The sequence below is a fragment of the Nilaparvata lugens genome, chromosome 5, assembly GCF_014356525.2.
Source record: "Nilaparvata lugens isolate BPH chromosome 5, ASM1435652v1, whole genome shotgun sequence".
Lineage (NCBI taxonomy): Eukaryota > Metazoa > Arthropoda > Insecta > Hemiptera > Delphacidae > Nilaparvata > Nilaparvata lugens.
The window spans coordinates 52,244,289-52,257,455 of record NC_052508.1 but is presented as its reverse complement, the minus strand read 5'-3'; the positions used below and the strand labels follow the sequence as shown (position 1 = coordinate 52,257,455).

General features: G+C 34.3%; 1 protein-coding gene across 2 annotated transcripts; it reads left to right on the top strand.

The window, feature by feature from the left end:
• LOC111045288 lies at window positions 1-4,057 on the top strand. 2 transcript variants are annotated; one of them, XM_022330660.2, is made up of 3 exons: window positions 1-232; window positions 1,374-2,872; window positions 3,762-4,057. In XM_022330660.2, exons 2-3 carry the CDS (start codon window positions 2,603-2,605, stop codon window positions 3,786-3,788), a joined length of 297 nt encoding a protein of 98 aa, XP_022186352.1. In that variant the 5' UTR covers window positions 1-232; window positions 1,374-2,602; the 3' UTR covers window positions 3,789-4,057. The 2 variants fall into 2 exon arrangements, with proteins under 2 accessions (XP_022186352.1, XP_039284610.1); XM_039428676.1 differs by lacking the exon at window positions 3,762-4,057 and having other exon boundaries at window positions 3-232; window positions 1,374-3,078.
• The last annotated feature ends 9,110 nt before the right edge of the window (window positions 4,058-13,167 follow it).

The following is a 13,167-nucleotide window of genomic DNA, read 5'->3' as shown; positions in this document are numbered from 1 at the left end:
AAAAATAAGGAAGCCGAGAGATAGTTTTCTGTACTAACAGATAGTGATGCGGTACTCTAAACTGTATAAATAGCATTGATATTCTGTTATGTTTCTACGGATTATATTATACACAAAGTGTTCAAGAGAAAAATCGAAATCACCTTGCAAATTAACATCAAGTTTGAGTCATCATCCACTTCAAGTCCAGTGCATATAAGTTTTCTTGGGGTGAGAAACTCCAAATTTCCATGTAAGTATAATACATCTTCACCATAATTATACATGTATTATATTATTCTGAGGCTGATACCTACTCAAATCTTAAATTGGTTTGTGGTACAGTAACAGGTTTTAGTTTCCGACGCCATCCTCTCTAGTGTAATTCTAATATCAGACTGCAGAAATCACATCAGGGGTTCTCGGACTGCATAAATGGGCATTGAGAGTAATGACAGGAGAACCAAGAAGAACCAGTTGTCGCCGATTTTTAAAGAATTAGAAAATTTTTCGTTGCTTAGTCTTTACATTTTCGATACACTTTGTTTTATAAAGAAACACCAACATGAGTTCAATACAGGAGAGGTATTTCACAAGAGAGGTATTTCACAAAAAAGAGGTATTTCACTACAAAACTCGGTACAGGCAAAACTTGAGAGACGAGCTTCATCGCACAACTCTTCATCTGCGAGAAGTGAAAAGCGCTGGTATAAGATTGGTCAATGCTCTACCTGCGCATCTCAAGGAAATGAACGGTAAGGATTTTAAAACAGAAATAAAAAATGAGTTATTGAATGTCTCCGCATATTCAACTGCGGAATTTACAGCACGGTTGCACAAAAGCCGGTTAAACTTCAACCGTGATTAATTCCACGAGAACCAATCAGAGAAGGCGTTTTTGAAAAGACTGATTGGTTCTTGTAAAGTTGATCACGGTTAAAATTTAACCGGCTTTTGTGCAACCGGGCCTAAGACTGATTAGATGAATTTAGACTTAATAGTTTTAGCTGATTGACGAATCTACATACCCCTTTAAAAGGTGGTTAACCGTTGATTTAATAAAAATAATAATCATTGATTATTGTAGTTATTTTTCATTTTTGTTTTGATTCTTTATATTAATTCTTGACATGATTTTTATTGGTATCAATAGAGGCAGTAGAATACTGTTGCACAAGTTTTTATTTATAAATTCATTTTATAATAATTTTATGTACATAATGCGTGTTACCTATTGAACCGCATTGGGGACTGGAAGTATACATGAAAAATAGGCGGTAGCTTTCCAAAAGACACTCCTTACCAACAAAAAACCCAGACATGTATTTTACATTTCAGGTAAACTATTGCTATTTTATTGTACATTCTCTTCTAAATATATTTGCTCTTTCCAGACTTTCTACAGACTTGGCTAGCAAGCACAGTGAGAACCTCTCAAAAGAAAAGAGCTCATTTGGCAGTCGATACTCTAAGCCTTGGAGAAATAGATCCTGGTAGCCTTCAAGAAGTGGATCCCCTCAGTCTAGGAGTCACCAATCCTCCTACGGACGGAGTTGAAGAAGTCCCCAACGGACCGGACACAATCCCTCTCTGCGACAGGAACCGTCCTCTCTTCTGTACATCGAATCGTGGCAGCCTCAAATTGATGCATAAGGGATTCGGTTACAATTTGCTCAGAACAAGGGGCAACGTGTCAGTGTGGATATGTGACAAGCGCACCAAATATGGTTGTTCAGCTGTGCTAGAATCCTCAAGTGATATCATCATAAAGGAACCTGTGCATAAGCATGTTCCCGACTGGCAAAAGTTCCAGTGGGAGTACGATTTTGCACACAAAAATAAGAACACTTGAGTTACACTCGAATCAATAAATCTCGTTGCACGTGCAGTATGTCTATTAAATTTAACAGTGATTAATAATAACTATTTGCTGTCGGAATAATGTTTGTTTTTCACTCCATCCATTACATAATTTTTAATATGTTACTGCCAGTAAATGCAGTAAAATACGGCTTCTCAGTTTTTTTTCAATTCAAATGATTTTGGCAAACGGTTTTGCTAGTGTTATGAATATTGTAAATATTGTATAATATTAACAATAATAATAGATTATTATAATTAATGGAATCTTTACAAATCAAACTGAGGACTTCAGCTACTGTAAGTATTGACAAAAAATTAAGTAGTGAAACTGTTCAAAAAACTATAAAACTAATACTCTGAGAATCGAGTTTTCAGAACAGTTACACTCAACGAATTTCCTTCTGTTATTCAATCATTTTGTCAATATTTACAGTAGTAGTAGTAGTTCTCAGCTCATTTCATATAGCTCCATTAGATATTCGAATTGACAATAATTTTATTATAGTGACCAGCAGTTGGTCAGTTCAATTTAAAAAAAAATTATTCCATTATTGTATAATACATAGGCTACTGTAATCTCCAATATTACGGTTCCGCAATACAAATTAATGAATACTTGTTAATGAAATTAACTTTATAAAATTGCTAGTTTTCATGATTTTTTTATTCTATTTCACATGCTTTCCTAACTATTTTTGCTCTTTTCCATCCAGACTTCCCGTCCCAGACTTGGTCAGAATCCACAACGAGTACCTATCAAATGAGACTCACAAAAGCCTCAATGAAGAAGATAGCTCATTCAGCAGTTGATCCCTTCATCAAGGCTGAAGTGGATTCTCTCAGTCTAAAAGATGTCGATCCTCTCAGCCTAGAAGTGACCAATCCTTCCATCACCAATGAACCTGACACAATTCCTCTATGTGTCAGAAACCGTCCAATTTTCTGTACATCGAATCGTGGCAAACTCAAGTTGATGTTTAACGGATTTGGATACACTTTTCACAGAGCAAGAGGCAAGGTGTCAGTTTGGGTATGTGATAAGCGCACTAAATATGGTTGCTTTGCATTGCTAGATTCATCCGGTGATAACGTCCTTAAAGAACCAGTTCATAAACATGGTCCAGACTGGCAAAAGTTCAAGTGGGAGTACGAATATGCAATTAAAAATAAGAAGATTTGAGTTATACTCTTACTAGTTAATAAGTTTCGTGAACAACAATAAATAATGCAACATTTATTTTTGTTTTGTTACTTCATCCATCAAAAAGTTTCTAATTTCTCAGTAAATATTGATACTTAGTTTTCCTAGATTCCAATAATTGCATGTACGTTATTGTCATGTACAAAATATTGTACTGTATTTTACAATGTTTAGGTTCTCAATACAAATCAATAAGAATAAATATTCTTAAAATAGTTATAAATTGATCTCAAAATAAATCGCTCCAAATTCCAAGTTTGTAATTATTATTAACTCAATAAAATTGCTCCCTTGCACCAAATTGTTCTATTATTTGCAATTCTACTGAATAAAGAAAACATAACTGATTCTCATTGAGAATCATTGTTAGCTGGAATATAGCCTACGTTATCAGGCCAGGTGGAATCTTCTTGTAAGGAAACCTCCTCCAGCAAAAATATATAGAAACTTTCATTTCCAAGTAAGCTTTTTCTATTCTTGATAGAATAAGACGTTGAAGATGTGGAATGTGTTGCCATGAACCCTGGTTCTGTAATTTAAATTACTTTTGAGCAAATATAGTGGTATTGACTTCAACGTCGTCTTATTCTTTCAATTATGGAGAAATACCACAACATCTCTTACCATCCAATCAAATTGTTTTCCTAATCTGTTTCACATTAGATTTTAAGTATTCTATTCTACATTCTCTTCTTAATATTTTTGTCCTCTTGTCCAGATTTTCCATCTCAGACTTGGCCAGTAACCACCATGAGAACCTTCCAAAAGGAACTCTCAACAGTCTCTCAGAAAAAAAGAGCTTTTTTGGCAGTGGATCCTTCATGCCTTGCAGAAGTAGATCCCCTCAGCATTGAAACAGTGGATCCTCTGAGCCTAGAAGTAACCAATCCTCCAATCACTGAAAAACCGGACACAATCTCCCTCTGCAACAGGGACCGTCCTCTATTCTGTAAATCAAATCGTGGCAACCTCAAGTTGATGTATAAGGGATTTGGGTACACCTTACGCAGAATGAGGGGCAAGGTGTCAGTTTGGGTATGTGATAAGCGCACTAAATATGGTTGCTTTGCATTGCTAGATTCATCCGGTGATAACGTCCTTAAAGAACCAGTTCATAAACATGGTCCAGACTGGCAAAAGTTCAAGTGGGAGTACGAATATGCAATTAAAAATAAGAAGATTTGAGTTATACTCTTACTAGTTAATAAGTTTCGTGAACAACAATAAATAATGCAACATTTATTTTTGTTTTGTTACTTCATCCATCAAAAAGTTTCTAATTTCTCAGTAAATATTGATACTTAGTTTTCCTAGATTCCAATAATTGCATGTACGTTATTGTCATGTACAAAATATTGTACTGTATTTTACAATGTTTAGGTTCTCAATACAAATCAATAAGAATAAATATTCTTAAAATAGTTATAAATTGATCTCAAAATAAATCGCTCCAAATTCCAAGTTTGTAATTATTATTAACTCAATAAAATTGCTCCCTTGCACCAAATTGTTCTATTATTTGCAATTCTACTGAATAAAGAAAACATAACTGATTCTCATTGAGAATCATTGTTAGCTGGAATATAGCCTACGTTATCAGGCCAGGTGGAATCTTCTTGTAAGGAAACCTCCTCCAGCAAAAATATATAGAAACTTTCATTTCCAAGTAAGCTTTTTCTATTCTTGATAGAATAAGACGTTGAAGATGTGGAATGTGTTGCCATGAACCCTGGTTCTGTAATTTAAATTACTTTTGAGCAAATATAGTGGTATTGACTTCAACGTCGTCTTATTCTTTCAATTATGGAGAAATACCACAACATCTCTTACCATCCAATCAAATTGTTTTCCTAATCTGTTTCACATTAGATTTTAAGTATTCTATTCTACATTCTCTTCTTAATATTTTTGTCCTCTTGTCCAGATTTTCCATCTCAGACTTGGCCAGTAACCACCATGAGAACCTTCCAAAAGGAACTCTCAACAGTCTCTCAGAAAAAAAGAGCTTTTTTGGCAGTGGATCCTTCATGCCTTGCAGAAGTAGATCCCCTCAGCATTGAAACAGTGGATCCTCTGAGCCTAGAAGTAACCAATCCTCCAATCACTGAAAAACCGGACACAATCTCCCTCTGCAACAGGGACCGTCCTCTATTCTGTAAATCAAATCGTGGCAACCTCAAGTTGATGTATAAGGGATTTGGGTACACCTTACGCAGAATGAGGGGCGACGTGTCTGTGTGGATATGTGACAAGCGCACTAAGTATAGTTGCTCATCATTGCTGGAATCATCTGGTGATATCATAATCAAGGAACCAGTGCATAGCCATGCTCCCGACTGGAAAAAATTCCAGGTGGAGTACGATTTTGCACAGAAAAATAACAAGACTTGAGTTATACTCCAATCTATAAGTCTCGTTTGTATGTTCAGAATGTATATTTGATTCAACAGTGATTAAATAATGATTCAATCTAATTACCATATTTGATTTTACTCCATCCATTACATAATTTTTATGGCTAGTGCCCATAACAGGCATAAAGGTAGCAAGAAAAATATTTTTTGATTTGTTATTGTATCCACAAATAAATAAATAAAATTCAGCTGCTCAGTTTTATTTCTATTTCCAATAATTTCATCTAATTTTCGCCATTCATGAATATTGTAGAATATTAGTGATAATCATGAAGAATATAATAATTGCATTGTAAAAACATTTGCAAAATATGTCAGTGTTGTGAATAAATTTCAATTTCAAAAAAAAAAAAAAATATATTGAAATAAATTAATGGCCCATATGAATAAAACCAGAGCAAATGCTCATGAGCAAGAGCATGGAGCATAAGGTTTTTCTCATGAGCAAAAGGTAGAAGCAAAAGCATTTGCTCATTTTTACATGAATAAGCTTTACCTTTTACTCTTACCTTATGCTCCTGAACTCTGGAGCAAATGCTCACGTATTTTAGAGATTTTTCATCAGCTGATTCGCTTTTGTAGCCTTAGTTTGTTTTTATAGCTCACGGAAGCGCTAAATATGCAAATAGGGTGCACCGCTTGTGTTTGCGTCGTCTGCTCTGTTTTCTATTTATGAATAGAGTTTTAGGTTAGTTGAGTTTAGAATTTTGAAATAATAGCGTGAAAAAATGTCATCTCTATAATAATCTTCAGCATATTCTTATAATATCAATAGCCTCCTTACAATCGTCTACACTTTCATCTTCTTAAATACCTATTTACTATTTTGTGATGCCTATCTTTATAACAGGTAGCTATCTTTTGTATTTATTCTTTTGTAGGGATAATGGTGATATGTATCATGGTTTAATCTAAAAAGAGTTTTATAGTTCTCAACTATTGGTTGTGATCGTATCTGGTATAGTTTCCTCTTTCTCATACGAATTAGTTGAGTCATTTTACTATGAGCAAAAGGTGATAAGCTGCTCTAGACTAGACTCACCTTTTTTGAAGCATTTGCTTCAAAAGTTGAGCAAATGCTCTAGTTTATTCATACAATTTTGAGCAAAAGCTTTTACTTTTGAGGAAATGCTCAAACTATTTTTTTGATGAGCATGAGCAAAAGGGTTTTCTCACGTTTATTCATAAAAATGAAGTAAATGCTCCATATTTTAGAAGTACTGTATAAGCAAATGCTCAACTTTATTCATATGGCCCAATATGTCAATTTATAATCATTCTTGCACACATTCACACACACACACACACACACACACACACACACACACACACACACACACACACACACACCACACACACACACACACACACACACACTTTTTTTATTTAGTTCAATTTAATTCATAGTTAAACGATACGATTAATTGTTTTTTTATTTGTCATTTGTATTTTTTATTATCTGTAAATTATTCTATCATTTGTAATTGTACTGAATAAAAAAAACATAACCGTTTTAATGGATTCCCATTGAGAATCATCATTATCTGGAATCTTCTTGTTAGGAACCCTCTTCAAGCAAAAATATATTATTTTTTTCGAAGATGTTATTTCTCAAGTAAGCTCCCTCTATTCTGCTCCACATCCATTCTAATTATTCAATGTTCTTGTATATTGTTTTTTTAAATATATTTTACTCTCTTCCATCCAGACTTTCCATCGCAGACATGGCCAGCAATCACCATGAGAACCTCTCCAAAGAAAGTCTCAACAGTCTCTCGGAAGAAAAGAGCTCATTCGGCAGTGGATCATCCAAGCTTTGCAGCAGTAGATCCCCTCGGCATTGAAACAGTGGATCCTCTGAGCCTAGAAGTCACCAATCATCCAATCACTGAAGCACCGGACACAATCCCCCTCTGTGACAGGGACCGTCCTATCTTCTGTAAATCGAATCGTGGCAGCACAAAGTTGATGCATAAGGGATTTGGGTACAACTTTCGCAGTATGAGGGGCAACGTTTCTGTATGGATATGTGACAAGCGCGCCAAGTATGGTTGCTCATCATTGCTGGAATCATCTGGTGATATCATAATCAAGGAACCAGTGCATGGCCATGTTCCCGACTGGAAAAAATTCCAGTTTGAGTATGATTTTGCACAGAGAAACAACAAGTCTTAAGTCATACTCTAATTTTCAATTTTGGTTGTATGTATCTCTACTGAATCCAACAGTTCAGAATAAAATAGAAATTATTCTGTTACTCCATTCAATTCTTATTGGTGCCAGTGACGGCAGTATTGCGACTTAGTGTTTTTTATTATTAATATTATTGTAATATAAGCTAATATTTGATATTTAGGTTGTTCAATACAAATAAAATAAGAATAACATTATTTCATGAAATAAATAATGAATAACGAAATTCCAAGGTTGTAATTCATTCAATATCATTGCAAGCTTGCACAATATTGTTTAGATATTTTGAATTCAACAGATTAAGGAACCTGATTCCTATTGATGTCCATCATCATGGTAGGTGGAATATTCTTGTAAGGAACTCTCCTGCAGCAAAGCATTTGCTCAAATAAGCTATTTCTGTTCTGTTAAACATTCTATTCTCACTATTCTGTCTAATTCTACAATCTCTAAAACTATTTTGGCTCTCTTCCCCAGATTTTCCATCTCATACTTGGCCAGCAATCACCTCTCAAAAGAAAGTCTCAACAGTCTATCGGAAGAAAAGTGCTCACTTGGCAGTGGATCCTACAAGCTTTGCAGAAGTAGATCCCCTCAGCATTGAAACATTGGATTCTCTCAGCCTAGAAGTCACCAATCCTCCTATCACAGAAGGACCGGACACAATCCCCCTCTGTGACAGGGACCGTCTTATCTTCTGTAAATCGAATCGTGGCAGCTTGAAGTTGATGTATAAGGGATTTGGTTACAATTTTCGCAGTTTAAGAGGAGGCAACGTGTCTGTATGGAGATGTGACAAACTCACTAAATATGGCTGCTCAGCATTGCTGGAATCATCTGGTGATATCATAATCAAGGAACCAGTGCATTGCCATGTTCCCGACTGGAAAAAATTTCAGTCGGAGTACGATTTTGCACAGAGAAACAGCAAGTCTCAAGCCATACTTTAATTTTTTAGTTTGGTTGTATGTATCTCTACTGAATTCAACAGTTTTTAATAAAATTCAAATTGTTTTGTTACTCCATTCAATTCCCATTGGTGCCAGTGAAGGCAGTATTGCTTCACTACACTACTCAGTGTTTTTTATAATCAATATTATTGTAATATAAGCTAATATTTGATATTTAGGTTGTTCAATACAAATAAAATAAGAATAACATTATTTCATGAAATAAATAATGAATAACGAAATTCTAAGTTTGTAATTCATTCAATATCATTGCAAGCTTGCACAATATTGTTTAGATATTTTGAATTCAACAGATTAAGGAACCTGATTCCTATTGATGTCCATCATCATGGTAGGTGGAATCTTCTTGTAAGGAACCCTCCTGCAGCAAAGCTATTGCTCAAATAAGCAATTTCTGTTCTGTTAAACATTCTATTCTCACTATTCTATCTAATTCTACAATCTCTAAAACTATTTTGGCTCTCGTCCCCAGATTTTCCATCTCATACTTGGCCAGCAATCACCAAGGGAACCTCTCCAAAGAAAGTCTCAACAGTCTCTTGGAAGAGAAGAGCCCATTTGGCAGTGGATCCTACATGCCTTGCAGAAGTAGATCCCCTCAGCATTGAAACAGTGGATCCTCTGAGCATAGAAGTCACCAATCCTCCTATCACAGAAGGACCGGACACAATCCCCCTCTGTGACAGGGACCGTCCTCTCTTCTGTAAATCGAATCGTGGCACCCTGAAGTTGATGCATAAGGGATTTGGGTACCACTTCCGCAATGTAAGAGGAGGCAACGTGTCTGTATGGAGATGTGACAAACTCACTAAATATGGCTGCTCAGCATTACTGGAATCATGTGGTACAATCATCATCAAGGAAACGGTGCATAGGCATTCTCCTGATTGGAAAAAATTTTTGTTGGAGTACAATAATGCTCAGCAAAATAAGAATATTTAAATTAAACTTGAATCATTAAGTATGTTTGCATGTATGTCTATCAAATTCATAAGGGAATATCGCGGGACCGAGCTCCGCTCGGGAGTTATTAGTCATAAGAATGGAAAATTTAAAAGGAAAAAGTTCCACTAAAAGTAGCACTAATCAAATCAAATATTTTTCATTGTCATTAACAATTACGTGTATAAACAAATTAAAAACATAAATCTTGGTCAATCATAATATTATGGATAATATTTGTATACATTAAATAAAATTACTCAAAAAAGTTATAGTTTGGTGAATTGAAAATTTATTTCAGCATGATCGAAAAATCCTTAAAAAGAGTTTTCAATTAGTCACGTATCCAATTTTCTAAGAAATACTTCATGAGTGTATTGTATTCACTGACCTGTAAAATGTAAAAACTGTAACTAAACTGTAACTGTGTAACTGAATTTGTTATGTAAATAATGTCATTTAATAAAACCTGATTTTAATCGATTTAATTTTTGAATTAGATAATTTATTATTGAATAAAACCTGAATTTATATATTTCATTTTTGAAATTCATTCACTAATTCTTAACCCTTCATTTTTCTAGTTAACAATTTTTAAGTAAAAGGTGATATTGCATGTTTGTCCAAGATTATATTACTATTCGTAATTTATTGTGAATGCTGTTGCCAATCTGATGCCCATTACCCATTGAGGCCCATTGATGGCTGAAATCAACATAAAGTGGAATTTCCCCTTTAGAGTATGCAGTAGAAGTCGGTTCAGGCAGTCTGGGTCAACTCAGTCCCATAAGATATAATCATTGTAAAAATGCAATCAAAACATACATTTTTTAAACACATTGTATGTACAGTTTACATGGGATCTTCCTTTAAAATTTCAAATATTCCACCCCAAAATATTTGAACTTGAAGTAGTACATTTTTGCTTCAATTATTTAATCATTTGAAAAATAAAAAAATTAAAACCAATAACATTAAAAAAATTAAATCATCTCCCCAATGACATAATATGTCGATAATAATATTATTATAGAACGTGGATTGCTGACGATTGAATAAGGGATATATTCATGTGATTGATAAGGAGATATATTCATGTGTTTCAAAGGACCAAGCCGACTGTTACTTAAGGGCCTCTCCAATAGCAAAAATTTAATTTTTCAACTCAGCTATTCCTATCCTGTTCCACATTATATTGTAATTATTCCATTTTATTGTACATGCTTTTTTTACTATTTGTTCTCTCTTCTCCAGAAATCCTACATGAGATTCGGCCAGCAAGCACTGTGAGACCATGTCGGAAGAAACGCTCAACAGCGAAACTCTCAACAGCCTCTCAAAAGAAAAGAGATAATTTAGCAGTGGATCCTCCAAGTCTGAATGCCGTTGATCCTCTGAGCCTTGATGGTGTGAATCCTTCCAGCCTTGGTGCAGTGGATCCTTCTAGCTTTTGTGATGAATATCTTCTCAGCCTAGAAGTCAAGGTGCTCGGAGATCCTTCTATCACCGAAGGACGTGATACAATTCCACTATGTGACATAAACCGACCTCTCTTCTGTAGGACACTACGTGGCTTCCCCAAGTTGATGCATAAAGGATTCGGGTACACTTTTCGCAAAGCAAAGGACAACGCGACTGTGTGGAGATGTGACAAGTCCAGTAAATACGCTTGCTTTGCGTTGCTGGAAACATCGGGTGATAACGTAGTCAAGGAACCGGTGCATAAGCATGCTCCAGACTGGCGACAGTTTTTGTGGGAGTACAGGTACGCGCAGAAAAATAAGAACACTGCACTCGAATCAATAAGTCCGGTTGCACAATAAATTTAATCAGTGATTGAATCGCCCGTTAAACAGTTTAAAATGTCACAAGAACCGTTAAGATAAAGTTCAATCATTAATGTGTAATTCAATAGACGTATCTGCAATTGGGTCATAAATTCTAATTTGATACACTAATCAATAAAATAATCTTCTGTATTAGAACATTACAGCTAAAGAAGGTATTTTACTGTTGCATATCCATACTTTTTCACTAAGAAAATAAAACTTGAATTTTAAAAACACTCATGGAGTGAAAATGCACTTACTTTTGGCAGTGACGATCGTTTTGACCTGGAGTGAGTCATCATCATCATCAGACTGGCTTTTCTACAGTCACAGTCTGATGATGCCCCCCCCCCCCCCAAACCACGTCGAAACGATCATCACTACCATGATAATTATAATAGTAAGTGCATTTTCACTTCATAAGTGTTTTTAAAATTCAAGATTTATAATTAAGTTTGTAGCGTAAATGTTATGTTGTGGAACTTTTCCATAATTGAATAGACTTAGAACGTTGTCAAAAATCCACTTTAATTAAATAAAAATTAAAAATTAATATTTTACAGGAGCATGCTTTCGTGTGTGCTCACACATCATCAGCTGTAACTTACAGCTGTGTGAGCACACACGAAAGCATGCTCCTGTAAAATATTAATTATTTTTAATTTTTATTTAATTAAAGTGGATTTTTGACAACGTTCTAAGTCTATTCAATCAAGATTTATAGTTTGTTAGACTGTTCTTGTTTACAAGTTTGATTAATTATTATTATTATTTTAGGATTTATCTCAAATTTTTTCGATTGTTATTAGGAGTAAGAACTTATTAAAAAAATTCAAATTAATCTAACTTTTGTATTGGAGTTGTTGAATAATAGGCCATAGTTTCCTATTGTGTTCAAATGCTCAAATTGAATTAATTAGAGTGTACTTACAAAAACAAAAAAATTGCTGTTTTTGATTAATGCTGATTACTTTTTCAGGAAAATATGAAAATAATATTGTTTATTGATTCAATAGCTCTATTCATGTAGTATTTCACTCTATTGGGTAGAATAGCTTGATAGCATGATTATTGAGAGCACAATAATATTTGAAAATTATTATTTCTTAGATCTGTTGGATTTTATGATATATTCAATTGTAACCCAAGTTAATAATCTATATATTAGTGTGTAGTCATGGTATTACTTTGTTTCTTGAGTGGTTTTATTTGACCTAATATTTGAGTGGTATATTCCCGGAAGTGGCATTCCTGTCGTTAATTCAGTGAAATCAACAATGTGTCCCAATCTTATTCTTTCCCCTGACTCTTTGGAAAGGTTTACTGTACTTTATGATATGGTTGTATGTTGAATAATCATTTTTTCATGTATGTTAGAAGTAAGGTTATCTTCAATACATTTGATACTGTTATTAAGACAGAAACTAGCAACGCTAGTCTTGTTAAATTTTATGTTCATTCTTATGCATACAGTATTTGTATTGTTATTGTATCCTTATTTTCTTCAGAAGTTATCTTATATTGTATCCAGCAGTTGTATTTTACTCAGCCTTGCCATCAGAGACTGATCTACTGTGACCATGTATTGTGCATTTACTGTATGATGAGATTAAATTCTGAGTATCACCACTAAAATCATCCACTTTTTTGCAACAGAAAATAATGTCACTACACATATCGCATTGTTAGCATTTTAATGGCAAGATTGATACATCAAGAAAGTAATGTATGCAGTAATGTTCTAATTTATCCATTCAAAGCTATTATTCAATCTT

Excerpts from the sequence above, each read along its gene's own strand:
- LOC111045288 (XM_039428676.1), top strand. The coding sequence starts at position 2,603 with ATGAGACTCACAAAAGCCTCAATGAAGAAGATAGCTCATTCAGCAGTT.